We start from the raw sequence: 19536 nt of genomic DNA, 5'->3' as shown, positions 1-19536 counted from the left end.
GCAGAGATAGAACAGCCTTTTAAACCACTCAGATTTTTCTAACGGGTCTCTCTCACTGTATTTCAACCCAATTTGGAATCTAGAGGCAAACTGGTATTTCCTTTTCTGTTCTCAATATCGCAAAGTACTTTCTTTGTCAGGCATTTGTCACCCACATTTTTCAGTCTTCTGTCTCCTGATATGAACCCTTTAGGGATCCATCTTTAGTTCCGTCTTCAGATCAGTAAAATTGAAGACTAGTGAGGAAGGAAATTAAGTGAAATGTGACTGGTGGGAGCTTGCTAAAGTTATCTGGAGATACCCCACGATAGAGACAGAAAAATCATTTACATGAATAAAGGCTGATCACTGGTAGAATTGTAACATCTCAAGAAACTAATCAAATCCTCTGTTTCTGTGGTCTGATGTGCAACTGAGAATGATAAAGATACACCAATTATACAGCTTATGAAATGCAATATTTTATTTAAAAGTGTATACTTCATCAAAAAAATCCTGAAGATGCACAAATCCGCAGTATTCAGCCATGAGCTGATTATACCAAGGACGCAAATACCTTGACTTACATATTTGAATGTGATGTCATTCCATAATTGCTAGGCACCTACATCCAGGCACATACCTTTAATCTAATTGTAAGAATGCGTTCTCAAACCATTAGTGGATAGTTTGCGGCATTTGAAAAGACTTGTTCCCTGGAAGCTTGAAAATACTATTGTCCAAAAAAACTTCTAACCACCTCAAAGGCTGAGAAACCCATCTCATAATTTAGAGATAATGTATGGCATAGAGTCTGCAATATTAAAATAACACATCTGTAAACAAGGGAAGAACCAGCCTTTGTTTTGCGTGGTGTGTTCCATATTCATAATTGTTGCCTGTTTGCAGAAACTTCCAGCTCAGTCCAGTTCTGGACTTATGGCTTGCAGCAACAATAGTGTGTTGCAGGAGGTCATGAATTCCTGGGACTCAAAGCCTGAGATTCAAAGTGCTTCTGTTTGTTACACTACAATTTTTGCACCAGAGGATCCATTTGTACTGAAAAAGCTTAGATTTCCTCAGGTCGATTAAACATTCTTAAATACCATCCTTGGTACTGACAACATCAAACCAATGATATCTGGAAAACATCTCTTTGGGGTCTCCGATCCCTTTGTAGCTTTAGTTAATGTCAGAAACTCATTCCTTGTTTCTCTCTTAAAAGACAAAAGCAGCCCTCAGGAAGATAAAGGCTTCCTTTCCTCTCCGTGAAATTCTTCAGATTTAGCCCTCCACATTTTTGTAAGAGAATATATAAAAATACTGTTTGAGTGACTGATGGATGGAGAAACTAACTCATTTCATATCTGCCTCAAAAGAGTTCCCAACACTCCAAAATTAAGGTTTTCACCATTTTTTTCTGCTCAAGGTTAAATTTCAATTTCCCCATAAGCTCTATTTAGAGTCTGAAGGTCCCTGGAGTTGCTACTGCTCTTTTGAGCTGAATTGTCCCCATTACAGCCAGTGTCAAATACTGCTGGAAAACATCATCAAGGGTGTTGTGTCCCCCAACTGTAGGTGAGGAAGCTAAAACATGCAGAAACCACCCTCCAACATTCCTGCATATCCTGTTGATAGTCTTTAACTTCCATCCTGGCAGGTTGTAACGTGAATTTTATGGACTTAAACAAAAATCCTGTCCATGACAGTAGTATATAATTCTGATAAAACCATGAGACGCTCTCCAGGTGTTAATACAAGAGGAGCTGGTTTAGTAATTTCTGTTGTAATTTCAAGGAAGTGGCTGGAATAACGCCAGGTATTTATTTTCCCCAAGTCGTCACAAGATGAAAGAATTCTCTATAATCTAAAGTAATGTTTAGGTACTTACTACAAACAAATTTGAAAGGACTCATAAACTCCAATAATGAACACAGTGATTTCATCATCTTGACGTTTTACACGTGTTTGAAATCGGGGCTGGCAGCCAGTGTTGATCTTGTACCTCCAGCTGCTCTGATATAAAAGCTCTTCTCTCCCATAGCTCTTCCAAACACTTCCCTTGGCTTCTTGGAGACTTGGGTAAGTCTGATTCTTCTCTATTGCTATCAATGTCTCTCTTTAGTGCTAGTTTAAACTTGATTGATGTCCACTTGGTTGATGACTTGGTTGATGTCCACTATCCATACTTTTGAGTGTATCTGTACTGCCTTGGGACAGAGATGCTCATGCTGGCTCTGGGGTGGCAGATGCACCTATTTGATGTGGGGATCCCTCCGGAGTTCTCAGTGTTGGAAACACTGGACCCTGGAGTGGCTGGATGATGTTCTTAGTCATCTCGTCTTGTTTTAGGTAGTCCTGAGAGGAGCAAGGAGTTGGATTCAATGGTCCTTATGTGTCCCTTCCAACTTGAGATATTCTGTGATTCTGTGACACTTACTTCAATGCATTTAGCCTATTCCAAAATTTGCATATGAGGTTCAACATTTAGTAAGGGCATCACCACTGAAGCCATTCATGCAGCCTGAGATGAACGAGCGATGCACCTGAGAAAGCTCTGTGTCTTGTCCTGGTAGAGCAAAGCTTCGGGCTGTCCTTTTCTTTCTTGCTTTATTTTATTCCTCCTCAGAACCCTGCTAAGGATTTACAGGACATAGTGAGTGAGGAAGGGTAAAATCACCCTTGGAGAAAATAACTAAATTTAGGGAGGAGAATGTAGCCTGAATTCTTGGGTTTACCAAGGAGTACTGGTTTGTCCTGGGACTAATAATTTGAAATGAGTTTTTTGAAAGACATTTTGGACTAAAATGTTATGTATATTGAAATTGTCCAGGCTGTATCCATACAGTGGTTGCAGAGGTGGGAATTGGGATAATAACACCACCATCTGTCATTTATTGTCTTGTCAAATGCCTTTCTGAGTGGCAGTGACAATCCTATAATCTGTTGTTCCTACAACTCTCAGCAAAATTAGTGTGAGTGGGAAGAAGAAGCTACTGTAATTAAATTATATATAAACTACATCTCATAAAAACCTGCTGAACCCAAATCCAAGTTTTCCTATTGACTCATCAAATGCCCTTGGACAAAATCACTTTGCTCTCTCTGGTTTTGCTTCTCAGTTTTCAGTTTAACTTGTAAAAATATATCTAAGTTCTTTGCAGATTATTTGTGAGGGACAACATGCTTTTGGGTGTATAGACATTTTAGAGAATTTTCAAAAATCTGCTTTTTGAAAAATGAGGATTATGATTGGAAAATGGGAATTCAGCTTATTTACTCAAAATCCTGTACTAGACTCATTATTTTAATATAAACTCTTGAATTTTGAAATCTTTGTCTTCTACTTCTAACCATTGGTGTGTGTTGCAGCTCACCTCCATCCCTGCGAGATGGCTTGTTACGACCTGTGCTCCCCCACCGCCTGCGGCGTCTACCGCCCCCAGCCCATCGCTGACAGCTGCAATGAGCCCTGCGTCCGCCAGTGCCCTGACTCCACCACCATCATCCAGCCACCTCCCGTCGTCGTCACCTTCCCCGGCCCCATCCTCAGCTCTTTCCCCCAGGATTCCGTTGTGGGATCCTCTGGAGCCCCCGTCCTTGGGGGCTATGGGGGTTATGGCTATGGGGGCTACGGCTACGGGGGCTACGGGGGCCTGTGGGGCTATGGGGGCTACGGCTCCTCCCTGGGCTATGGGGGTCTGTGGGGCTATGGCGGCTCCCTGGGTTACAGGGGTCTGTATGGCTACGGTAGAGGCTATGGCTCTAGCAATTGCAGCCCTTTCTCCTACTGGTCCAACAGGTACAGCCGTGGGAGCTGTGGGCCCTGCTAAGTCCTACAGAAACATCCCCTGAGTAAGGAATAACCGGCAACTGCAAGATATGATCTTGGTCCACAGCTGTGGTCCCAAAGGAGATGTTGTGAAGTCCTGGTCACTGCCACCCCACTGCAGTGGAGCTGGGAGCACATAGCACATCCTTAATTTCTTCAGCCTTTACTTGTGGTCTTTTGGGCTTTTTTTCCATCTGTGTGTATAATGGGTAGGGTAAAACAAATAATTTAATTTCTTATAAAACGGCATTTCACTGTCCAACTGAAGAAGAATGATTATGGAAAGACTTGGCTGCACGCTGATGCATATTCTTGATATTCTACAATGTTTTTCTGTAAATGTCTATTTCTCATTAAAGTGACTCTACTCTGCATCTAACAACTCAACTCCCAGTCTGAATTTCTTCTGCTATGGATATACAATTTTCCTCACTATAGATGGGGAAAAATATCACCCTTACATAGGATGAGGCTTGGACTTCAAACACACAGCTGAAATGGCAGTGAAATCAGTGCACACATTTGGGAGCAGGACTCTCCCCTCCCCAGCTGGTTACAACAGTAATAACATCATGTTTAGAAAGAAAACAGGCTAAACCTCCATTTCGTAATGAGCCAGTTGAAGGTCTTTGATGATCATAGCAAAAGCAGAGCTGGTGGCTCAGTTGAGTTTGGATTCAGAGCAGATAATGAGGCAAAGGATGGCAGATGACGCCCCCAGGTGGGAAGGATGGTCCTGAGCTGGAAGGGATTTAGGGAGGTGGGGAGAGAGTGGTGAAGGGTATTGGGATGGAGCTGCTGAGAGGGAGAGGGTTGGAGGACCTGCAAGAAGGAAAAGAGCGCCTCAGAGGTGGGTAGACTCTATGTAATGGACCTTTTAGATGAGGAATATGAAGGAAGAGGCTGAAAGTTAGAACTGCTGAAAATGGGGGGTTCTGTTGTGAGAATTTCCCGTGCAAGAGTTGGGAAGCACAACGGTGTTCAGGATGTGTGTATAGGATTGTGACTTTTTCTACCTTTTAAGCTTTCCAGGCACCATAACTCTGCTCTGTCAGTTCCAGCTGTTCTTGCTGGCACAGATGGATCAGCCCATAGGCAGCTGTATGGAGTTTTCTGTCAAAAAAACCATCCAACACCTTAGATTTCATGAAGGGCAACGAAGCTGGTGAGGGGTCTGAAGCACAAGTCTTATGAGGAGAGGCTGAGGGAGCTGGGCTTATTCAGCCTAGAGAAAAGCAGGCTGAGGGGGGACCTTATCGCTCTCTACAACTACCTGAAGGGAGGGTATAGAGAGGTGGGGGTCGGTCACTTCTCCCAAGTCACAGGTAACAGGACTAGAGGAAACGGCCTCAAGTTGTGCCAGGGGAGGTTCAGGTTAGGAAGAATTTTTACACTGAAAGGGTTATCAAGCATTGGAATGGGCTGCCCAGGGAAGTGGTTGAGGCACCATCCCTGGAGGTGTTCCAAAGACAGGTTGACATAGTGCTGGGGAACGTGGTTTAGTGATGTTTTGGGGTTTTTCTTTTGTGTTTGTTTATTTGTTTTTTGTTTTTGGTTGGGTTTTTTGTTTTTCCTTTTTTTTTTTTTTTGTCAGAGTTAGGTTGATGGTTGGACTAGATGATCTTGAAGGTCCCTTCCAACCTAGATGATTCTATGATTATACAGTAAGACCATTACCCAAGCTTCAGATTTAAAAGTTCCATTGTATGGTCCAGAAAACTTTCTTTCAATATTTGACAGAAAACTAGTTCGACTTTCTGCAAAGACTATTACTGAGGACACAATTTAAGTATTTGAGGGAGAACCTGAAGTTCAAGGAGATGAATTAGAGCCTTACCTGGAAGAAATACTTACTGAAGCCTGATGTTTTTAGGAAGGAGTTTAAAATTAGTAATTTACTGTTTCATTTCTCTACCACTACTAATTTGTAACTGGTGGATGTACAACCAAGAAGCCAAATTCCCCAAAAATGTCAAGAATCTTTCCCTAAAAAATGGGGCGGGCAGGACAGTAGTTCCTTCTGCACTGAGGGCTTCACGCTGCTTTTGTCCCTTTGAAAGCCCTGATTTTTTTGAGGCAGGACTTTCATCTACATAGTTCAGACTGTTATTGGCAGCTGCATGGATTAGACTTCTCCTAAAACAAATAACCAGGGTAAAAACATGTGAAAAGAACACCAGAACATGGCAACTTTGATGCAATAAACTTTTAATGAGGAAAAGAATACATTTTCAGAGTCTGCAACAAGTATGAAACTGTTCTCCAGCCAGGGATACATTCAGGTATGGTTGATTATTTGTTTGCTTCCTGAGTCTTAGCTGTTAATTTGAACAAAAAGGAACCATTTTGAGAAGCTTTGTTACAGGTTTTCCCGCAGGCAATATGGAGAGGTGACAGGAGAAGCACTGAGGCAGAAACTGAAAGTAGAAGTTAAGAGGAGAAATTCAAGAGGGGCTGAAAGGGTACGGCTCCCTGGTCTTGGAGAAGAGCAGTGGAGACTCAGACCACTTTAGCCATGAAACCGTCCCAACTCATTTGTTGGTTATACCAAACTTAAGATATTTCTGTAGGATTTAGCAGGGCCCACAGCTCCCACGGCGGTACCTGCTGTACTGGTAGGAGGAAGGGCTGCAAGAGCCAGAGCTATAGGATCTACCAGAGCCATACAGACCCCTGTAACCCAGGGAGCCCCCCCCGAAGCCATACAGACCCCCACAGGCCAGGGAAGAGCCCCCATATCCGTACTGACCCCCGTAGCCCAGGGAGGAACCATAGCCCCCATAACCCCCCAGACCTCCGTAGCCGCCCAGGGAGCCATAGCCGCCCAGGGAGCCATAGCCGCCATAGCCAAGGGAGCCACCAAAGCCCCCGAAGCCACCAAAGCCCCCGGAGCCACCAAGGATGGGGGCTCCAGAGGATCCCACAACGGAACCCTGGGGGAAGGAGCTGAGGATGGGGCCGGGGAAGGTGACGACAGCGGGAGGTGGCTGGATGACGGTGGTGGAGTCAGGGCACTGGCGGACGCAGGGCTCGTTCCCGCTGTCAGCGATGGGCTGGGGGCGGTAGACACCGCCGGCGATGGGGGAGCACAGGTCATAGCAAGACATTTTGCAGGGATGGAAGTCAGTCTGTAAAATGTAGCCATTGCGGTTAAGAGCAAAGAAATATCAAACATTAGGTTATGATGAAGCAGTCTAACAGGGTATCAGTAATAAATCTGAGAAATGAAGATATTTTCTATTACTGTTCTTCCTAATCTGTAACCTGGAGGCAAGTTTTGACTTTAGTATGACAAAGTCATGTGCTTTTCAATTCTGTCTTTGGTATTTCCAGATGAGTTAATTTTATACAATTACAGTACTATTGGTTGATGATTTCTATTTAATAAGTTTGATGTTTCCTGTTTTGAGCTCTGCAGAACTCTGCTAAATGCAGCCATATACAACCATGCATATGAACTGTTCTTTATCTCCTAAAATAGTCAAGGAGTTCTTTGAAGTGCTAAGATGCTACAAGTTTGGACTTCAAAACTGGTTGACATGCCCCTGTTCTGGAGCCTATCTTTACAGGCCCTGGTAACAAATGAGAAAACAAACATTATTTCTAGCAGCAAAAAATCTACAGATCACTGGCAGCCTGGCAGTAACAGAAAAGGACTTGGTCCTAAGTTAAAATCCTGAGTTCTTGACAGCAAGTTGAGTTTAGCAAAGTTCGAGAGAAATCAGACTTACCCAATTCACGAAGACGAGCAAGTTGGGAGAAGTGGATAGAAAGACTTCTTGCAGAGAGCTTTTATACAGCTCTGTCAATTGCCTGGAGGACATTAGGCATCCTGTGCGTGAGTTCATAATTAGGTCCCATCCCCAAATTGTAGGACACGTAATTCCTCAAAGTGCTGAAATTGTTTTTGCTTATTGTTTGTGCATTGCAGGCACTTCAAACCCACACATAGCGTGACATGCACATTCCACCACAGGCCTCTCTATTATCTCCTGGCTTTACATGTGGAATTATTTTTTATTATTCCATTGGTCCCTTTAGCATTAAGGGAGGAAGTAAACTGACTTAATTTATTTAAGGGTCCAACATAATTAGGGTGACTGGAGGACAGTCACTTCTTTTGTCCAGTTACAGGTCTTTAGTGTAGTCAAGGGTGTACCTGGAGACAAGATAGAATTTCTTTTAGGATCTCAAAATGAAGGCTGGAGACAAAAAACAAGGGTAAAAACATTCTTTCCGCAGGCTTAGTTAGCACTTCTACATCCAGCTACTCAATACAAGGCAAACACAATTATCAGGAGCATCTTTTAATGGCTTTTGGATGGTTCTCTACTAGTTGTCTTTCAGTCCCCGGAACAGAAATATTTCAGCTGGCAGCCACAAGTCTATGGAAACTGATTTTTCTGAGTTTTTTCATGAGCTTTGTTTTCCTTTATATTTTATCATGTTTTCTCCTCCTATTGTTACATGTTAGAGAGATGTATCTAAGAACATAGGACTAAGAGAAGCAAGTAAATCAGATGATAAGACCTGGCTACTGAAAGAGATTCTAGCCCTGACACAATGAAGACAGACCCTGTTGTAGCCTGGCTTTTTGGTTTGGTTTGGAGTTTTTTTGGCTAATAGTTCCATTAACATAAGTAGATTTCTGTTTCTGGACCATTGTGCACTTTAATAAAAAATAAGATAGATTTTATTTTTAAAATCAAAAGAAGAAAGGTCCAAAAAGTGTTATAAAACATGAACTAATTGCAAGAAACCCAAATGACCTTAACTTGCCTATTTTAATGTGATAATCCCTGATAATAGTGGGGCGTATGCATCCAGGCATACTTTTTACATAATTATGACACAGTATTTACAAGCTTGTAAGGAGTGTTCTTGAGGTATCTGAAATTCCCTTGGAATGTCCTCGTAAAACTTTGAGATGGCCTATTTCAGTATTGTTGTTCAGGAAATCTCCACACGTATCTCCAGATTTGGAAAAGCTCATAATTTAGAAATAATATGTGGTCTGAAGATAACTACGTTGATGATTATGATAACCCTGATAATGATACAGTATTACAATAATGGCATAAACAAAGAAAGAAACCTCAGCAAAGCCAGCATTTTCTTTTCCCAGCGGATTCCCACCTCATAATTGCTCTTACTGACAGATGCCCTCAATGACGGGATTACCTGCAAGATCAGGTGTAGTTCAGGATTAAGGCCTCCTGCAGAGCAGGCTAGAAATTAAAGGAAACTTCAGGAAAATGTACCCTCCCCAAATTTTGGATCAAACTGAGCTGAAAGTTTGAGTATCCTTGACTACTTATGACTTCTGATGTTCACTGGGAATCTGTCCACTTTTTGATGTCATTTCAATGACACTTTGATGTCTAAAAGGTGCTTTTATCTATTGGATATGCAAGTGAAATAAGAGTCACAGAAATTCTTTAATACCTGTGAATAGTCTTTAAGACAGAAGTCCCAACATTTATATTAAATATAAGTATCTCCCCTTTCAGAACTAAATTCAGCTTGAAGCTGTGGTTTGAGGGTAGATAAAACCTAAGGCCATTTTCAACATCTGCCTCTATGTGTTTGGGAATGCTCACAATATGATTTGATTCAGAGAGTATTGAGAATCCTCCATGGATTCCAATATGAATTGCATCACATCTTGGAAATTAACTGAAACACACAAAAAATATTTCCCACCCTCCTGAGAATTTAACGATAGACTGTTTTTTATCTTTAAGAAGAGAGAAAACTTGTATAAGGGACTTTGAAAGCAACACCTTGCAGGAGGTTATTTCTGATAAATGTCTGGGCATCATTGGCATATGAGCAAAGAAGAAGCAAAAGAAGAATATATAAACAAAAGAGGATTTGTGTATAAGCAGCTTACTACATGGTGCAACTCCAAAGAGAATAGAAAACTGATACTAATTTAATGAATCATGTTTTAGGATGAAAGATGCATTCATTTTGCCTATCACTCCTTTAGATGAAAGAACCTTATGTGAAGTAATGCGCGTGCTATGTTACGTGATAATTGAAATCAAATAATAAACAAAACCAGAAAGCGCAACAATTTCATCACTTTGTGGAGCTATCAATACAAAAAATGTGCTGTGTCAACTAATTAGATCCACATTCACAAAACCAGCTTCTCATCCCTCAGGCAGTCTGAACTGTATAAAAGCTCTCTCTACTCAGGGTTCTTCCATCCTCTTCTCTTCACTCGTTCTTCTCAACGCATCAGGTAAGTCTGAATCTGCTCTTTACAGCTATTGGAATAGGTCTTTGCTCTACAGTTTAATCTGGGATGGTGTCTTTCATTAAGAACTAGTGGGTACAATGTTAGGGGAAAAGGTGAAGCTTAGAAAAATTATTATAAGTTTTAAGACAGCAATTCTCTGCATTCGGAGTTGGCATTGAATTTCAAAGCAAACTGAAAGTTTCTCGACAAGGCAGAAAATTAAGTTTGTTATTAGTTCACTTCCAACAGCTGAAGAAATTCTCTGACTAGCTCAATATGCATTCCTCTTCCCTCTTTGTTTATATGGGCAACTGGAAATTATTTGAAAAGTTTAAATCTTCATGGTTCACAGGGGAAATGCTGAGCTTAGAAGCAGACCTCCCTTTACCTCCAGTTTATTCTATTACAGATCGCTCAAGGGGCTTTTACATTAATTCAAGATAAATGGGCATGAAAACTGCCAGAGATCAGGTGCTGGCTTAGATAGAGGAGGACACAGAGAGGAATTGAGAGGTGTTGAAAAGGCTCTGTAAGAAACTTATTTACCTAAAAGAAAAAGAGGTCTTGGAGGGAATTAAGGAGTTGACAGATGAAGCACTGGGGTTTTCATGTTAATGGGGGCAAGTTTTTTAGGGTGAGACTCTTTCCAAAGATTTCAGAGCCCAGAATCAGGACAGTGTGGTGTTGAGCTAGTTGCAAATATCTCAGTGCCCTGATTCAATGTTTGGAAATGGGGGCAATAATCTTTGCAATTCCCTTGTAATGGTCTCATCAAACAACTTACTGAGTAAAATCTGAATAGACAATGACTTATAATCCCTGTTCTCACAAGGCTCAGCAAAAAGGAGATCAGTGGGAATGAGGAGTTAGAGTCATGAAATCACACATAACAACACACTCCACTCTTGGAGTCCCAGTCCTTGCCGATCCACTGACTCACCACAACATCTGAGCAAACAATTTTGCTGTTCTGCTTCAATTTTCATTTCTAATAGACACGAGTAAATTGGTATACTTCAAAGCACTCCTGTCTGAGGAAATGCAGTGAACTCTATAACACTTTTATGTATGCAAATAATGTTTTGTACTTGGTAAAATCGACTCTTGTAGATCAACCTTAATCCCTGTGAGATGTCTTGCTACGACCTGTGCTCCCCCATCGCCGGTGGTGTCTACCGCCCCCAGCCCATCGCTGACAGCGGGAACGAGCCCTGCGTCCGCCAGTGCCCTGACTCCACCACCATCATCCAGCCACCTCCCGCTGTCGTCACCTTCCCCGGCCCCATCCTCAGCTCCTTCCCCCAGGGTTCCGTTGTGGGATCCTCTGGAGCCCCCATCCTTGGTGGCTCCGGGGGCTTTGGTGGCTTCGGGGGCTTTGGTGGCTCCCTTGGCTATGGCGGCTATGGCTCCCTGGGCGGCTATGGCTCCCTGGGCGGCTACGGAGGTCTGGGGGGTTATGGGGGCTATGGTTCCTCCCTGGGCTACGGGGGTCAGTACGGATATGGGGGCTCTTCCCTGGCCTGTGGGGGTCTGTATGGCTTCGGGGGGGGCTCCCTGGGTTACAGGGGTCTGTATGGCTCTGGTAGATCCTATAGCTCTGGCTCTTGCAGCCCTTCCTCCTACCAGTACAGCAGGTACCGCCGTGGGAGCTGTGGGCCCTGCTAAATCCTATGGAAACATCCCTTGACTAAAGAACAACTGGGAAATGCATGATACAGTCTTGATCCTCAAATGAGCTCCTGAGTAAGGGGCAGAGCTTAAAAGACTTCCACTTAATACAGTGGAGTCAGAATAACTCTATAAATTACACTTTTCATTTCCTTCTTCGTTTGCTTCATCTCCTCTTACTTGCCCCTGGCCATGGCCAAATGTATCTTCTCCATTGCTCCAGAGGACACTTGCTTCTCCCTGAAACTGCCACATCCTGGGAGAAGTCTGAAGAAACACCTCTTCTGAAGCCTGGGGGACAACCTGCCTGCCTCTGTCTGATGTATCTTTCTTCAGTCAATAAAACAAACCTGCATCCAAACCCTGCCTCTGCCTTTTCCCTCCTAAGGCCCAGCGTGGGCTGCAGGGCTCCCTCGCCCTGCCCGTGGTCCCCACCAGCTGCGCCAGGGCAGTCTCTCAGCCCCAGCAGCGCCAGGCCCGGCTGCCTTTGGGGACAGTCCCCAGCCCTGGCCACGCAGTCCTGCTAAACAACCTATCTGCCCAGTATTTCCTTGCTATGAGCTGGAATTATCATTTCCTCTAAACTAATTATTCTCTCTGCCAGACTTTCAGCAGTTAGTCCATTATTTTTTTTCACTAGTTAATTTAGTGCTGGAATTCCTCTGAATTTTACATCTTCCCAGTTGATGTACTAGAAATCATCAAACTGTGTTCAAAGGCAAGGTAAAAAAATGTGGCCTCAAGTTCTGTCAAAGCATATTCTCAAAAGGAACAATAGGAGGAAGGTAAACAATGGGAAACAATTTTTAAGATAGGTATCTGATGAGCCAAGATGAAGGACTGCCTCGTCTTTTTTTGTTAATCACTGCTGTGATAACAGTTGCCTCAGGGAAGTTTTGGCTGAGTATAAGTCATCAGGGTGAAGAGAAAAGAATATGAACTAATGCATTACAGAGGATTTACCTATTACTTCACTGAGGCTCTTTCAAAGAAAATCTCCGTGGATGAATGTACAATTTCTTGGTCTCAACCCTCTGCCACTGTCGTGGATTAGTACGTCTGGTTTTAACAGGCAATTTCAATGCCTCTGCCCAAATGTAACTGGATGTCAGGTGGCTGTGTGCTATAAGTATGAACAAGTTGAAATGAAAATTAGTCCATAGTACTCATGAATCTCGTTTTTATTTTAAGAAAATATTGTTTTATTTTTACAGATTAACAAATACTTATGTTTTGACCAAAAAGAAGCCCTTCAATGAAAGGCTCTCTTCTCTCTGACTGCTTCCTCTTCCCTGTCCCGATACTGCCTGCACTCATGGTCCTGGGCTTTTGGGAAAAGGTCTGGGGGTCTGGGAAGGGACTGGATCTTGCAGACCCCAGCTGAGAGACCAGTTCCTGCCCTGCTAGTGTTTGGGTTGTGGAAAGAGCCCAGGCAACTGAGTTGGAGAAAGGCTTTTGGGCACAAGGAAATGGCTCTCTGTCCCTCCTGCTGTTCTCCGTCCTCACATGGCTTGAGGCAAGGACACTGCTGCCATGAATTCCCAGGAGCTCAGCAACCAACCTCCTGGCTTGTGCCACACCAGCCCTGTGTCTCCTTGGCTCAGGTGCCTCTCCTGTGCTGAGCAAAGCCCTCTTTCCTCCCAACTGCTCCAGGCAAGAGCACTTCCTGGAACAGCTTTGCAAAACACAGATGCCTGGTGTCATTTCCATTTCTCTTCTGCTTGAGGCCAGGATAAACAAGGGCAATGAAGCTGGTAAGGGATCTGGAGCACAAGAAGGTCTGGAGAACTTGTGAGGAGCGGCTGGGGGTGTTCAGCCTGGAGAAAAGGAGGCTGAGGGGGAGACCTTCTCGTGCTCTACAACTCCTTGAAAGGAGAATGTAGCCAGGGGGTGTCGGTCTCTTCTCCCAAGTTACAGGCCATGGCACAAGAGGAAATGGCCTCAAGTTGTGCCGGGGGAGGTTTAGGATGGATATTAGGAAAAATTTTTACACTGAAAGGGTTATAAAGCCTTGGAAGAGGCTGCCCAGGGAAGTGGTTGAGTCACCATCCCTGGACGTATTTGAAAGCTGGGCAGACGTTGTGCTGAGGGACATGGGTTAGTGGTATTTTTTGTCAGTGTTGGGTTGATGGTTGGACTCAATGGTCTGAAAGGTCCCTTCCAACCTGGATAATTCCATGATTCTATGACCCTTACTCTCACGAGCAGCCTCTAAGAGGTACTTCAGAGGAATTCATACATGATCACAGCTGAACCCCTGAGCTCCCACTGCCAACTTTTCCTTCCACTGACTATCTCAATGAGGCAGTGTCAGGCAGGTACCAGCCAGCACCCAATTAAATGTGTATTGTGTCAGAGAGCAAGTGCCTAGCCCAAGATAACAAGATTGGTGAGAGCTATTAGCACGCAGCTAACATGATTACGTAGCTTCTATTTGGGCTGGAAGCCTGTTCAGGGTGAGCTCATGTCTGATTGCAAAATAGTGCATAGAGATACGCTTTCTGTCAGTGTCTAATGTTATATGGGAGTTATAGGAATGGAGGGAGTTTACTACATTGGTCACTCAAGGATCAGTCTCAAAACCTCTAATTATTTGTTTGCATAAATGGCATTAGCACATAATTTTGGAGCACTCTTTTATGTGCTGATAACGTAAAGCTGAGTGGCAATAAACAGAAGGGAATCAGACTTTAAGACTGGAAAAACGAGATGGCTTAACTGATGGGAGGAATGGTAACGGTAGGATCTTCACTAACACAGCGCAAAGCCGTGTACCTGCTGACTACGGAGAAAAGATCCGGTGTAACACGGGCTATAATCAGAAAGAAGTGACAGAGGAGGAAAAATTCTCTGAGTAGCACCAAACAGGGGTGATACTAAGGTATCGGGAGACTGCATTCTCTTGGGTGAATCCATTGTAAATACAGACTATTAAAAAGTGGTGGTAATATAAGCAGAACCTGTGAAAACAAGGTGAACAGCACACCCAATCTCCCTTTTCCTCCCAACAAAAGAGAAGGTGAATCCAAGAAATCTGAATGGCACTAATCTCAAGTGAATCACTTTCACACATATCACAGTAAGTGGTAAAATAATATTGTGGGATGGGTCATCTTGAGTAAAACTAAGAAAAAGATCATCTGTCATTGCTTCTGACGCCAGGGAGTAAAAAAATCCCTGAAGATGATAACGGTAGCAGTTTTTGTAGAAGTAGAAAGTTTTAGAGAGAGAGAGGACAGCATCATTCCTCTTCTAGAAGACTGTGAACAGTAGCTGAGATACTAAACACTAATGTATGAATATTATGGCCAAAAAATATTCCTGTACAAATAGTTATATTTAAGTATGCACACATTTAGTGAAGAGACATCTATAGTCAATTCACTTGCTCCCACTTTATTGCTACACTTCTACAGCTGAATCATTCCTCTCCCCAATTAGATAAAAGAAGATTTTCCCTGAGCTGAGCATCATTCATCTGGACCTGGAAAAGGAAAAATGAGGGATCACCTCTTCTCCCCAAGGTATGGAAAGACATAGGACATTGCCTGGAGAAATATGAAGAGACCAGCATTTGCCCTCTAACGGTTTGCGGTCAACAAACTTCGGAAAAAGAAGAGAAAGACAAAAAACATAGATGCAGGAAACTTTATTGTGCCCAGAGGGGCAGGAAAGATTGTCAGACAGACGGTGGGCAAGACCCAGAGATGCTGGATGCCACATGTTGTGACAGGCAGAGGGATCTTCTGCAGAGCATGGCTTCTTGCTCCACATGACACCTTGGTGCAGCATTCCACATCCCGAGGACTCGGCCCATCAGCCCCACACAGCCTTTTGGGTCCAGCTCCTACCCTATCCCAGAGCTGGAAGGAGAGGGCAAGGGAAGAGAGCAGAGGGCAGGAGAAGAGGGCAGGAAAGGGACAAGGGTGTGTGGCACTGCCAACTGCCCAGGCCTTGGCTGGGACTGCTCAGCACTACTGAGTGCCCCGTGCCCGCACACTCAGCCCTGCATGGGTGCTGGCAGTTGCTCTGGGGTCAGCGCCTGTGTGTGGTGTGGGTCTAGCAGGGCCCACAGGTGTCCCAGAGCTTCTTGGTGTAGCGGGGCAAGACACAAGGGCTGCAGGCAGGAGCAGCGTAGGCTCTGCCAAAGGTGCAGAGGCCCCCCGAGCCCTGGGTGGCACCGGCCCCGTAGAGGCCCCCCAGCCCCAGGTTGCCCCCAAAGGCGGGTGCTCCGGAGGAGCCCACCACGGCTTGCTGGGGGAAGGAGCTGAGGATGGGGCCGGGGAAGGTCACCACGACGGGGGGTGGCTGGATGAAGGCCGTGGAGTCGGGGCACTGGCGGGCGCACAGCTCGTTGCAGCTCTCAGCGATGGGCTGAGGGACGGCCACGCTGGTCTTTGGTGGGCACAGGTCGTAGCAAGACATCTTTGTGTGAGAGAGCTGAGCCTGAAAGACAAGGACACAAGGAATGGTGTCATGAGCATGGAGGAGGTGCCCCAGCTGAGCAGCGTCCTGTTCCCAGAGCTGCCCTGGAGCTGGAGGGGCCAGAGCCACAGCCTTGCATGTACTGTTCACTGCTTGCCCTTTGCCCAGCCAGCCCTACGCAGTGCCCTGCTCTCTACACCCCTCCCCTTGCCCTTTCTCTACACACAGAGGCCACACAAGCCGTCCCCAAGAGCCTGTGCAGAGCCTGACTCTCGGTGCCACGGCCACGGGGCTCCTTCCTCCTCCCGCTGTGCATCAGCCTGCGCTGGCCATCCATGGCTGTTGCCAGCACGGCCACTGCTGTCAGAGCTCTCCTGGCCAAGGAGGCCCTACGCTGGCCCCTGCCACAGGAGGCACAGACCCACAGGCACCCACCTACCCTTTTCCTGAGCAGAGCGAGGCAGGAGCAGTGGATGTCAGTGCTCAGCGAGGCCACTGCTTTTATGCTGGTCCAGCGAGCGTGGGGAGGAGCTGGCCACGCTGGGGGCACGTGGCCCACGCCAGCCGAGCCCCTGCCTCCTCCCTGGGTCACACGGGGCTCTTTTGTTGATGCTGTTTCCGCAGCAGCTCCAACCTGCTCTATCAGCCCCTGCAATTACCCTGCTCGGGCGCTTGCCAGCTGCCACCTCATGGGCCAAATGAGCCCCACTCTCTTCTCATTTTCTGGCTGTGTAAGAGGACACGCAGCATGATGAATGCTGACTGCAAGTGTCCTGCGTGCCATAGCTCTTTGCCACGGGCCCTGTCTCGGGGCTGATCCAGACATTCTTTGCAGAGCCATAGTGAAGTCCAGAATCATGGCACTGACCAAGAACTTGGCCTTGCCAAGGCCTCCCACATGCCATTGCCCACATGACATACGTTGTGTGGCTATTATCTGATGAGGGGCTAGATTAGGAAATGCCGATCAAGGGCACTCCTCTTGGGCACTGCCTGCTCAGCACGATGCATCACTCACTAGTCCAACAGAGCTGGCTTCCATGCGCCTGCAGGCGTTGGCCATCAATCTCTGCAAGTCTGGGGGAAAGAGACTCCTCCTTTTTCCCGAGGTGCATGGTGCCAGGAGCAGAGAGCCCAAACAGGGCACACATGGCAGAGCCTAATGTGATAACTTGCAAGAGTCCCAAGAGACCCATTTCTGGGGCATGATGCTAGACAGGGGCTTCTATTCAGGTGTTTATGGAGTGGGAGCTCAGTCTGGTGGCATGACAACAGCACCCCCAGCAGGGAGATGACCACTCTCATTTAACGCACAAAGAAGAAAGGGGAGGAAAGGGTGGGAAGCAGGATGTGCTGGTCTGCGGAGGGGATGCTGACTCAAGGAAGGGCAGGAGAAGGACAGTCCCATCTTCCTCAGCAGGAGGGAGTGTCACCTCTGCAGATTGGCCCAGGTAGTGCTGAGCAAGGGCTGGGACAGTATAAAAGCTCTGCCTCTGCCAGGCTCTCCCAACCACTGCTCTGGCTGCCTTCTCCTAGAGGAACAGGGTAAGTCTGTGAGCACTTCTCCTTTCCGTTTTCTCCAGCACCAGCTCCTCTGCCTTGGGCGCTTTTCTCTGCTGATCTCTTACCATCTCTGCCCTCTTGCAGAGCACCATCTGATCCCGCACAAAGATGTCTTGCTATGACCTGTGCCCACCAAAGACCAGCGTGGCTGTCCCTCAGCCCATCGCTGAGAGCTGCAACGACCTGTGCACCCGCCAGTGCCCCGACTCCACGGCCTTCATCCAGCCACCTCCCGTCGTGGTGACCTTCCCCGGCCCCATCCTCAGCTCCTTCCCCCAGCAAGCCGTGGTGGGCTCCTCCGGAGCACCCGCCTTTGGGGGCAACCTGGGGCTGGGGGGCCTCTACGGGGCCGGTGCCACCCAGGGCTCGGGGGGCCTCTGCACCTTTGGCAGAGCCTACGCTGCTCCTGCCTGCAGCCCTTGTGTCTTGCCCCGCTACACCAAGAAGCTCTGGGACACCTGTGGGCCCTGCTAGACCCACACCACACACAGGCGCTGACCCCCAGACCAACCAACAACGCCACCAGCACTCATGTAGGGCTGAGTGTGTGGGCACAGGGCACTCAGTAGTGCTGAGCAGTCCCAGCCAAAGCCTGGGCAGTTGGCAGTGCCACACACCCTTGTCCCTTTCCTGCCCTCTTCTCCTGACCTCTGCTCTCCTCCCCTGCCCTCTCCTCCCAGCTCTGGGACAGGATAGGAGCTGGACCCAAAAGGCTGTGTGGGGCTGACGGCCGAGTTCTCGGGATCTGGAATGTTGCACCAAGGTGTCATGTGGAGCAAAAAGCCATGCTCTGGAGAAGATCCCTCTGACTCTTGGAACACGTGGCATCCATTGTCTCTGGGTCTTGCCCACGATCTCTCTGACAATCTTTCCTGCCCCTCTGGGCACAATAAAAGTTTCCTGCATGCAAGCCATGTCTACTTCCCTCCTTGACCAAAATTGGGAAGACCCTAGGGGCTGTGGGCTCGGAGCTGTGGGAGAAGAAATGCTTGTCCTGAGATTACCAGGCTGGGTGAGGTTTGGCAGTTTAGGAAGAGGGCACATGCAGGCAGGGGAAAGTAAGCATTTTGGTGGGCTTTGCAGGAAAGGGCAGAAGGCAGGAGAGGGCCTTGCAGTGCTTCCTTGCCTGGCCTCAGCCCAGGAGCAGCACCAGCTCTGCCAGGTTCCACTGCTCTGCAGAAGCACATTAGCATCTCTGAGCATCCACACAAAGGAGGCTGGACCAGATCCAGGTTTCAAACCAGTGATTGGGAAATGGCTGTGGATTGATGGAGAGCTGCTTGTCCGGAAAGGCCCTGAGAGTTGTGGGGAACGTGAAGGTGAACATGAGCTTACAAGGTGGATTGTGGCCAAGGCATCCAGTGGTCTGCTGAGCTGCATGGGGAGGAGTTTCTTGTCTCCACTCAGCACTGGCCAGGCCACCCCTGCGGTGCTGTGTCCAGTGCTGGGCTCCCCGGTACAGGTGAGATGTGGGGCTACTGGAGAGAGTGCAGCAAAGGGCCACACAGATGATGAAGGCGCATGAAGTCTGTCTTCTGTTGGGAGAGCCTGAGAGAGATGGGACCATTGCTCTTGTTGCTGAGGAGGCTCTGGGGTCTTATCAATGTGCACACATGACTGAAGGGAAGGCATTAAAATATGGAACCAGGCTCTTTCCTGAGGTGTGCAGTGCCAGGACAAGAGGCAGTGGGCACCATCTGAAATAGAGGGACCTCCACCTCAACACCCCAAAGCACTTCTTTCACTGTGAGGGTGATCGAGCAGTGGCACAGATTGCTCTGGGAGGTTGTGGAGTCTTCATCCTTGGAGACATGCAAAGGTT

General features: G+C 46.6%; 4 protein-coding genes across 5 annotated transcripts; 3 read left to right on the top strand and 1 right to left on the bottom strand.

The window, feature by feature from the left end:
- Positions 1 to 3371: 3371 nt before the first annotated feature.
- Positions 3372 to 3812, top strand: LOC141475937 (scale keratin-like). Its single transcript, XM_074164513.1, has one exon. The coding sequence runs from the start codon at positions 3372 to 3374 to the stop codon at positions 3810 to 3812; it is 441 nt and encodes a 146-aa protein (XP_074020614.1).
- A 2572-nt stretch (positions 3813 to 6384) lies between these two features.
- LOC141475986 (scale keratin-like) lies at positions 6385 to 16653 on the bottom strand. 2 transcript variants are annotated; one of them, XM_074164572.1, is made up of 3 exons: positions 15908 to 16151; positions 6518 to 6605; positions 6385 to 6454 (listed from the first exon to the last, which is right to left on the bottom strand). In XM_074164572.1, the coding sequence occupies exons 1-3, from the start codon at positions 16149 to 16151 to the stop codon at positions 6385 to 6387; spliced, it is 402 nt and encodes a 133-aa protein (XP_074020673.1). The 2 variants fall into 2 exon arrangements, with proteins under 2 accessions (XP_074020673.1, XP_074020674.1); XM_074164573.1 differs by lacking the exons at positions 6385 to 6454; positions 6518 to 6605 and adding an exon at positions 16591 to 16653 and having other exon boundaries at positions 15786 to 16172.
- Positions 11190 to 11723, top strand: LOC141475987 (scale keratin-like). The gene has a single exon (XM_074164574.1). The coding sequence runs from the start codon at positions 11190 to 11192 to the stop codon at positions 11721 to 11723; it is 534 nt and encodes a 177-aa protein (XP_074020675.1).
- Positions 16654 to 17822: 1169 nt separating the features above from the next.
- On the top strand, positions 17823 to 18188 carry LOC141475964 (feather keratin 4-like). The gene has a single exon (XM_074164549.1). It carries the CDS (start codon positions 17823 to 17825, stop codon positions 18186 to 18188), a length of 366 nt encoding a protein of 121 aa, XP_074020650.1.
- Positions 18189 to 19536: the final 1348 nt, after the last annotated feature.

This window comes from Numenius arquata, chromosome 27 (genome assembly GCF_964106895.1).
Source record: "Numenius arquata chromosome 27, bNumArq3.hap1.1, whole genome shotgun sequence".
In the NCBI taxonomy this organism is placed as follows: Eukaryota; Metazoa; Chordata; class Aves; order Charadriiformes; family Scolopacidae; genus Numenius; species Numenius arquata.
Note: the sequence above shows the minus strand (reverse complement) of the source record. Positions and strands in the feature narration are given on the sequence as shown.

Coding starts and splice junctions, on each gene's coding strand:
- LOC141475937 (XM_074164513.1), top strand. CDS start 3,372: ATGGCTTGTTACGACCTGTGCTCCCCCACCGCCTGCGGCGTCTACCGC.
- LOC141475964 (XM_074164549.1), top strand. CDS start 17,823: ATGTCTTGCTATGACCTGTGCCCACCAAAGACCAGCGTGGCTGTCCCT.
- LOC141475986 (XM_074164572.1), bottom strand. CDS start 16,151: ATGTCTTGCTACGACCTGTGCCCACCAAAGACCAGCGTGGCCGTCCCT. Junction 6,606..15,907: donor GGGGGGCCTCTACGGGGCCG/GTGCCACCCAGG, acceptor GCGGCTACGGAG/GTCTGGGGGGTTATGGGGGC. Junction 6,455..6,517: donor TCCCTGGCCTGTGGGGGTCT/GTATGGCTTCGG, acceptor TAGATCCTATAG/CTCTGGCTCTTGCAGCCCTT.
- LOC141475987 (XM_074164574.1), top strand. CDS start 11,190: ATGTCTTGCTACGACCTGTGCTCCCCCATCGCCGGTGGTGTCTACCGC.